The sequence below is a fragment of the Cebus imitator genome, unplaced genomic scaffold, assembly GCF_001604975.1.
Source record: "Cebus imitator isolate Cc_AM_T3 unplaced genomic scaffold, Cebus_imitator-1.0 Scaffold121, whole genome shotgun sequence".
NCBI lineage: Eukaryota > Metazoa > Chordata > Mammalia > Primates > Cebidae > Cebus > Cebus imitator.
This window is the reverse complement of record NW_016107436.1, coordinates 4,020,696-4,030,019: the sequence shown is the minus strand read 5'-3', so window position 1 is coordinate 4,030,019 and position 9,324 is coordinate 4,020,696. Positions and strand designations below refer to the sequence as shown.

The following is a 9,324-nucleotide window of genomic DNA, read 5'->3' as shown; positions in this document are numbered from 1 at the left end:
AAAAAAAAAAAAGATTGATGGTGCTTTTCTGACTCTGCACCAAGAACCACCGCGCCGAGGCGCCGGCAAAACCGCCACGCCGGCCACAAGAGTCGCGCTGGCGACCCGTGGGGCTCCTCCACTGGGAATCTCCTGGTCCGTGAGCAACAAAAATTCGTCTGAAAGCGTGGCGTCCTCTCATTCTCTGCGCTTTCACTGGGAGCTACAATCCCGAGCTGCTAGTGATCAGCCATCTTGGATTTCTCTCCCGAAAAAACACAATTTTTAAAGGCACAGACAATCCAGACCCCTCCTGTTCTCTGGGTGCTGCCCTGGACTGAGCCTGAGACGGGAAGTGACTGCCTTGCCTTCAGCCAGTCCAGACTCCCCAGTGCTCTTTCACTGTGTAGGTGTATCCAAATGTGTAGGCAGTGGAAGGAATGTTTAAAAGCCAATTTTGCCTTATTTCATTTGTAGCCCAAAGTAGGCATGCCTTGAAAAAATATATATTTGAAACTTTGACAGCAACTGTGGTTTTGCTGCAGTCAGGTCACTAACACTCTAATGGCCCCTTTATCTCTTTTCTGTTTCTGGGCAAACCTCTTAGCCATTCGTTCCTGGTTAACTCGGAAACGCATCCAGAGGCTACACGCAGCTGCTACAGTCATCAAGCGCATGTGGCAGAAGTGGAGAGTAAGACATACCCAAGAAGTTGGGGTGGGCAGTGGAGCAATTTTGGGGACCAGGTGGTGGACCTGAGTGGGAATGCTGGCTCTGCCACTGCAATGCAGGTGGCCTTGGGCAGGTCATTCAGCCTCTGTGAGCCTCATATTGAATATGCAATGGGCACAATAACACCTACCCTGCAGGGTGGTTGTGAAGGTAAAGAGTGGTATAAGCAACTCTGGGAATATAGTGAACTCTGGGATGTACACTTTAAAAGACTGGGATTTACAGCTTATCAGTTATGTCTCGATGGGCCGTTAACTTTGTTTTCAAGTGGCATATGTAAGGCCTAAGCACCATTGCCTGGGGTGTATAGACTTGTACCATATGGAACCAGTTTGGTTCAGAGCAGCCAGTTCGAAACCAGGTGCCTTCGGTTCACCTTGTTAAGATGATTTGTTAGTTTTGATTTCCATTTTCTGCTAAGAGGGCTAGATAAATCTAAAGCTATAAAGGGATGTTTGATTTTTAAGATCAGAATGGCCTGCCTTGCTGCTGAAGAACTGGATGATGTGGAAGAAAAACACCTCTCTCAAGCTCCTGGTTCCCTAAGTACCTCCCCACTGCAGACCAGGCTCCTGGAAGCAGTAATCCGCCTCTGGCCCCTGGGGCTTGTCCTGACCAACACAACTATGGGTGTAGGCAGCTTTCAGAGGAAATTGGTGGTCTGGGCCTGCCTCCAGCTCCCCAGGGGCAGTCCCAGTAACTACACAGTCCAGATAGCACAACAGGACCAGGCTGGTGTCACATCCATCCGAGCGATGCCTCAGGTACGTTGTGCGTGATGACCATGACAGCTTTGTTCCTGTGAACAGCAGGAGCAAAGCCTAGAAGTTCATAGGGGGAGTGAGACTGGCTGGGACAAGATCTGTCCCTAACTTTACTGGGTGAACCAGAAGCCTGCACGTCCTAACCAACTGTAGGTTTGGATTATTTACTTTGTTGTAACTGGGAATCTTCCAGAGCCCTTTATCTTTTTTTAAACTGCCTCTAATTATTTCAGCATCTCTCAATCTCCTTTTAGTTCCATTTCCAAATGCAATACTGCGTTTCTAGCAAGCTCCCAGCTGATGCTGATGCTCCGTGAACCACACTGTGAGAACCAGGGCTCTAGAGGAGTCAGGAGCAGGAGGTGATCGAAGTTTGGCCTAGGGCCAGGCACAGTGGTTCACATCTGTAATCCCAGCACTTTGGGAAGTTGAGGTGGGTGGATCACCTGAGGTCAGGAGTTTGAGACCAGCCTGGCCAACATGGCAAAACCCTGTCTCTGCTAAAAATACAAAAATTAGCCAGGCATGGTGGCACACGCCTGTAGTCCCAGTTACTCGGGAGGCTCAGGCAGGAGAATCGCTTGAACCCAGGAGGCAGAGGTTGCAATAAGCCGAGACCGTGCCATAGAACTTCATCCTGGGTGATAAGAGTCTGTCTAAAAGAAAGTTTGGCTTAGGATAATAATTAGGTCAATTACAGAAAAGAGGAAAAATTTATGAGACGTAGCAAAAAAGAAACTACCCCAAGACTTGAGGCAAATAATTAGTCCCACATCACAACTTGGGTTCTGATGAGTTTGTTACCTCAAATGGCACTGGATTTGGTACCATGTTTTCCTCAAATTGTATTGCTGGGTTTTTCTCCTTTTCTAGCTAAGGAAATGGCAAGCAGAGCCAGTGGTCCAAGTCCTCTGTGGGGTTGTGTTGCCCAGGATGGAGTGCAGTGTGTTCAAGCGATTCTCCTGCCTCAGCCTCCCGAATAACTGGGACTACAGGCATGTACCACTACGCCTAGCTTTTTTTTTTTTTTTTTTTGTATTTTTAATAGAGATGGGTTTCACCATGTTGGCCAGGCTGGTCTCAAACTCCTGACCTCAAGTGATCTGCCTGGCTTGGCCTCCCAAAGTGCTAGGATTACAGGCATGAGCCACCGCACCCAACTTTGTGTTTTTATGATATGAGCAGCCAGGGAGAAGTCAGCCAGCACACTAAGGAAGTCAGTGTCACTCAGGGCTTTGTGAGTCACCCCAGCAAGCTAGGCCTTGCAGAAATATAGTGGCCAAGGAAAGGCAAAAGTGTGTTGCTCTGGTAGAACCTCAAGGTCTGGGTCCTGGCTCTGCCCCATTCACTGGATGATCTTAGCTAAGACACATTTTCTAAGAGCCTGACTATAAAATGGGCTAATACTCAACCTACTGCATGGGGTGACAGCAAGGAGCAAGTGAAATGACAAGGCAGAAGGAAACACCGAATTTCCATTCAGAGGAATTACTATATAGGCCTTAATCTGGATAAAATCTCCCATGAAAACACAGGCCTGCTGGAGTGTAAACAGAAGGGTAAATGTTTAGATCTTCAGGCTTTAAGCAGTCATAGGACTGTGACAGACATTCCTCTTAGGGAGCACCCCCTCATAGGGTTTCCTCATGTCTCACACTGAGTGGATGTAATGCTTTCTATTTTAATACTGCTGTGGCCCCCATACTAGTACTTGTCCATACCTCCTTGCATTTCTAGCATCTGCTCTGTGGGGTTGTTAGGCCCTGGCACTCCCAGGAACTGGGGCTAAAGCTGCATCTCTCTCTCTCTCCCCCACTAGGGATCGATAAAGTTTCACTGCAAAAAGTCTCCATTGCGCTATGCTGACATCTGCCCTGAACCTTCGCCCTACAGTGTTACCGGCTTTAATCAGATTCTGCTTGAAAGACACAGGCTGATCCACATGTGACCTCTTCTGCCTTCACTGAGCTGGGTGATCCTTGGTGCCTTTGTTTCCACAAGGCCTTTTCCTGCCAGCTGCCTTGCCAAAGACATTTAATCAGCACACAGCTGCCAAACTATTCCCTCAGTGCTCCAAACACACATGAGCAACAGTGTTAGCTCCAGCCTTGAAGCCAGGGTCCTGTGGCCAGTGTGTCATTGGGCCTGGGGCTCTAGGCTACATCAAGCACTGATGGAGTCAGGGCTCATAGTTACCAAAGTAGGCTTAAACATCAGGGTCATGTTCCTCTACCTTCACATATCAAACTCAGCAGCAGTCATGACTATCACTACAGTGAGGAACCCCATTCCACATAAGCACTTTTGGAAGAAAACAGGCAAAGTTGGCCTAAAATTGGCACTGGAATTTGGGCTGGGGAAAATTTTATAGTTATTTCCTTTAAAAAGGAAGAAAACTTTAGTATTTAATAAGTTGTTAATTTATTTAATGTAATTTCAAATTATGAACCCAGTGTACAATAAAATCACATCTTGATTTTATTTAGTAACACTGTTCAAATTTAGCTCCATATCAAGCGTAAAGCTTAATACCATTTATGATGTCTGTCAATGGTACGAAAAGTAAAACATTTAAGAACAACCATCTGAATGTCAAGTTTTCTCTCCATAAAGGATTTGCCACCTTAAGGACCCCACATCTGCCTGAAACATAAGCCCACATCCATGCCTGTAAAGGCCTGTATAGCCTACATCAGCCAGCATCCTGGAAACTTCTTTTGCCTGGGGCCCCCCAGACGAGCTGGTCTCCTGCAGAGAGGGCAGGTAGGCAGGTTCTGGGAGTCCAACATGAGCTTAAGCAAGCAGCACAGTAGTCCATGTTAAGAATCCTCATTCTTCGATGGTTCCACAATTCTTAAACAGCAGTCTGCAAACTCCACAAACAAGGGTTCTTGCATGCAGGCTCTCATGAGCTTTGCTTTGTCTTCCCCCTGATCGAGACTGACCATCAACTGCCTGAGGTGTGGATTAAGCAGTAAGCTCCTTAATGTTGCAGATTCCCCTAAAAATTAACAAGAAAAAAAGCTACTCTGAGTTCAAGTGGGAACACATGGAGATGGTTGAAGAGAGAAGAAATGTTTCAAGTGTGATAAAACCATCACCAGGCATGGTGGCTTATGCCTGTAAAAGCAATTAGGGAGGTCAAGGTGGGTAGAGCTCAGGAATTCAAGACCAGCATGGGCAACATGGTGAGATCAGTTTCCATATTAAATGCAGTAACAGAGACCAGTTCTTGGTATCTTTGTAAACAATGTAACTTCGTGCCACTTCAGCTAAGAAAAAATGCTTTATCAGCACAATCACAAAGAGAAGTCAGTGTCACTGACTTTAGATCTTTAAGCTGCTGGCATGTTTTCTTTCCTTATAGGTATAAAAGTTGCAGAGGGCAGTTATACCAAATACTGTGAATGATTTCTAAGCATGTGATTCAGCGTGCAGTAGGACCAGTAGCAGCGAACCAACAAAACCACCTGCATGGTAATTTGCAGTCTATAAAATTTTTCACACCTATTACTAGCTCAGCTGCAAACTCAGTCTAATCATTACCATGAGACTAACTGCAGCGCATAACCTTTTGTGATTCTGTGAACTGGGAAGAATGAAATTAATAGACACCATATACAAGAAACAGAGTATTACGTGGACTGAATAAGCAGTACTACAAAAATGTGGGGCATTAACAACCTGTTTCCCCTTAAAAAAATCAAATCGTGATAACCAGTCTACATTAATGGCTGGACTGAGCACTGGGGATCTAATACAGGTCCCTGCTGTATAAATCGGTATGTGAGAGACAAATTATCATAAATGTTAAGTGATTTATTACTAATAAGTCCAAGCTGCTAAGGGAAACCAAAAAAATACCTAATTCTGAAAGAGACACAGGTCAAAAAAAGACTAGCTGAGCAAAGAAAACTTGAATCAAGCCTTGAGGGGAGGAGCAGAATTTTGTTAACCAGCAAGACCAGTAGGATTCCAGGCAGAAGGAACTGTGTGAGGAGTCTGGGAGGTGTGAAACCCGTATGTTTACAGAATTATGTGACTAGATAGTAAGGGCCCTGCATGCCACGCTTAATCAAGGATTTAGTAACTTTAAAAAAACCACAATCCTTACAACACAGTAAATATCTCAACAGTTGACAAGCACAGCACAGACTTACCTAAATTCTTTAAATTCTGCAAAGAAACTCTGTCTTCTTCCTCATCACTATTGAGAAAATCAGCTACACAGTCATCATCATCTAAGGAATACAAAACAAGTCAATGGCTCATGACTAAAAAGGAGGCCTGGACATCAGATTTTAACTAGTTCAACAGGATAAAAATGTATGCACACACATGATAGTGATAGGGGTATTCAGGCAGGTACAGACAAAAATCCTCTTCTCCGGAGTTTGTGACTATACTAACACTCCTTTTTTAGAAGGGGGAGGCTAAGTGAAAGAATTGGTGACTTTAACAAATGCACCCTGGTGTTCACATCCTTACTGTATTATGTGGTCCTGTGGTCTTTAGGCCTAGACCCTGGTTGTCTAATAACTTATTACCCCTTCCCACCTCAACATGGCTCCATATGTCATTGCATTTCTAGCATCTTCTCTGTAGGGTTCAGTTAGGCCCTGGCCCTCCCAGGAACTGGGACTAATGAACCCCTGTGATAGGCCAATAAACTGGATGCTCTTTAAAAACCAGCCAAGCAGAATCTCCTGTGCTTTCAACATGGGCAGAAACTGCTGGCATTGCCTGAACCCAACCTGGAAATTTCTCAAAGGGCAAAAATAGGCCATGACTTTGCAGGGAACATTCAGTACCTCTTTGGTGGTATCAGAGGGGCTGCTTTCAGAGCCTGGCATAGTGCATGACACCCAGGAGGTATTAAAGAACATTTAGATGGCTGGACGGATGGGTCGACAGCCAATTACTGCTACAAGCTCTGAACCCCCAGCAGCAGCAAGAGACAAAGTCCCCTGCCTGGGCTGAACTCAGGTAAACGGATAGCCCCTGCCAAATTCCTGGAAGGAGACCAGCATCTGTGGGCTAGAGAAGGCTCCTGCCAGCAGGGCCCACCACAAACCCCCAAACTAGAGCCATGGCCTTTCTCATCTGTTTTTCTGCCTGTTTTTCTTCTGAATTCTGCTTTCAGGTTGCTCATCACCCATAATGACATGGCCCCACTCCTGGTGCTCAGGGCTAAAGAAGCTGTTGCTTCTCAAGGAAGCCATTGTTCTGGACTCCTTGCCCAGCCCCAGTCTTCCTTTTTCCTTCCTTTCAACTTATTCTATGTGAAGTCCCTTGCAAGTCAACCAACCCACCTTTGTTTTCCACAGTCTTTATAATTTTGGTAGGAGGAGTTGATCTTATTTTTTTTCCAACACGACGAGTTTCAGGGTTGCACTGTTCTGAAAAAGACAGAAATCCCAGGCCCACATTACCTCCATTTCAACAGCAGGGCTGCAGCTCCCCACCAAGTTAGCATCTAGGTAGGAAGCCAGTGTTTGGGGTAAGGGAAGTGGGAGGGGTACCCAGGAATGTGGAAGAAGTGAGAGATCAAAGCAAGTGGCAGGTTAAGAAAAACCACCAGCAGCCTGAGCCTGGCAGGAGGGCTGAGGAAGCAGGGCTCACTCACGCACCCCAAGAACCTGTCCCCATCCTCCCTACCCTGCCGAATCTTATTCTCACCAAAATTACTTGGGGTGTTTGAAACAGCTGCTATAAACCAGATACCAGACGGGATAAAACCAGAGGCAAAACAACCAAAGAACTTAAGGCCAGCTACGCTGGCTCACACCTGTAATCCCAACACTCGGACACCAAGGTGGGAGGATCACTTGAGCCCAGGAGTTTGAGACCAGCCTGGGCAACATAGCAAGACCGTGTGTCTACAAAAAAATAAAATCAGTCAGCCATGGTGGTACACACATGTGGTCTCAGATACTCAGGGGGCTGAGGCAGAAGGATCACTTAAGCTCAGTATGTCAAGGCTACAGTGAGCTGTGATTATACCACTGCACTCCACCCTGGGTGACAGAATCAACAGAGCATAAGGTCACAGGAAAGGGTTCTAAGGACACAAAGGCAGAACTAGTTTGTAGAGGCTTAAAATTTAGACTTGACAATATGCTATGGAAAAGTTCTAGTCACCTAGGTGGCAGTTATGACAGATGCCACTGACTAAGTGCCAAGCACTGTCCCAGGTACGCAGTGAGGTACACAATGGCTCACGGAACTTTTACAAAGCCCCCATGACATGGAGACTGTTAATTTACATAGAGATGAAAGGATTAAATACTTTTCTTGTAATAAACTTGTCCTTTAGGGTCCACAGCTAGTAAGTAGCAGAGGCAGATTTGGAATCCAGGTCTAACTTTACAGCTGTGCTATACATGTAAGGTACAGAGCAGGAGGAACTGAAGGAGAGGTGAATTTTCTGGGTTGTACCTGACCCCGAAATACATTTGTGTCTAAGGGGCTCAAAAAGAGGCTGGAGCTATAAAGATTTGGAGGTCAGTAAGAAAAAAAAGTAGGCCGGGTGCAGAGGCTCACACCTGTAATCCCAGCACTTTGGGAGGCCTAGGCGGGCAGATCACAGGCTCAGGAGTTCAACACTAGCCTGGCCAATATGGCAAAACCCCGCCTCTATTAAAAATACAAAAATTAGCCGGGTGTGGTGGCACACACCTATAGTCCCAGCTACTGCGGAGGTTGAGGCCGGAGAATCACTTAAACCGGGAGGTGGAGGTTGCAGTGAGTCAAGATCACGCCACTGCACTCCAGCCTGGGTGACAGAGCAAGGCTCTGTCTCAAAAAAAAAAAAAAAAAAAGGGTAAAAGATCACCTACCTCACCTACCTAGGAATAAAGTCAAGAACAGAATTAAGGGAGAGATCCAGCCAAAAAAAAAAAAACTCAGAGACATGAATAAAGGGAGGAGAGGCTGAGCACAGTGTCTCCCAACTATAATCCCAGCAGTTTGGGAGGTTGTGGCAGGAGGAATGCTTAAGCCCAAGAGTCCAAAACCAGCCTGGGCAATACAGTGAAACCCTACCTCTACAAAAAATAAAGTTCATCTCCGCTACTCAGGAGGCTAAGGTGGGAGGATCACTTGGGCCCAAGAGGCTGAGGGTGCAATGAGCTGTGATCACGTCACTGCACTCCCCATGGGCAACAGAGTAAGACCTTGTCTCGAAAGAAAAAAAAACAATACCAAGAGGATCTACAGCTATGCCACCCTGAGTACACCCTATCTCATCTGATCTCAGAAGCTAGAGCAGGGTCAGGCCTGGTCAGGACTTCGATGGGAGAATGGGAGGACAGAATACCACAGAGCAGTATCTTCCCAGCCTACAAAGAAGAATATCAAGAAAGAAGAAGCCAAGCACAGTAGATATTCATAGGAATCAAGAAAGATGACAGGCTGGGCACAGGTAGCTCATGTCTGTAATCCCAACACTTTGGGAGGCCAAGGTGGGAGGATCACTTGAGCCCAGGAGGTCAAGACCAGCCCAGGCAATATAAGACCTCATCTCCACAAAAATTAAAAATAAATGAGCCAGGTATGGTGGCGCATGCCTGCAGTCCCAGCTGCTTGGGAGGCTGAGGTAGGAGGACTGCCTGAGCCCAGGAAGTCAAGGCTGTAGTGAGCAGTGTTTGTACCACTGCACTCCAGCCTGAGTGACAGAGCAAGACACACACACAAAGACAAATGAAAAGTGTCCAACAAATGTGGCTATCAGAAATTTCTGATAAAAATTATTCTTCGCCGGGCGCGGTGGCTCACGCCTGTAATCCCAGCACTTTGGGAGGCCGAGGCGGGTGGATCACGAGGTCAAGAGATCGAGACCATCCTGGTC

The 9,324-nt window shown here is 46.4% G+C and overlaps 2 protein-coding genes across 2 annotated transcripts in view; one reads left to right on the top strand and one right to left on the bottom strand.

Moving 5' to 3' along the window:
• The window catches only part of MYO19 (myosin XIX), a 48,470-nt gene extending 44,413 nt beyond the window's left edge, over window positions 1-4,057 (top strand). The window contains 4 exon segments of the mRNA XM_017539844.2: window positions 587-672; window positions 1,179-1,475; window positions 3,295-3,414; window positions 3,417-4,057. Of these exon segments, the coding sequence (XP_017395333.1) occupies window positions 587-672; window positions 1,179-1,475; window positions 3,295-3,414; window positions 3,417-3,575 (662 nt within the window). The 3' untranslated portion in view covers window positions 3,576-4,057.
• ZNHIT3 (zinc finger HIT-type containing 3) overlaps window positions 3,877-9,324 on the bottom strand; it is a 9,929-nt gene continuing 4,481 nt past the window's right edge. The window contains exons 3-5 of the mRNA XM_017539848.2: window positions 6,788-6,874; window positions 5,636-5,716; window positions 3,877-4,476 (exon numbers count right to left, since the gene is read on the bottom strand). Of these exons, the coding sequence (XP_017395337.1) occupies window positions 4,295-4,476; window positions 5,636-5,716; window positions 6,788-6,874 (350 nt within the window). The 3' untranslated portion in view covers window positions 3,877-4,294. The remainder of the gene's footprint in view (window positions 4,477-5,635; window positions 5,717-6,787; window positions 6,875-9,324) is intronic.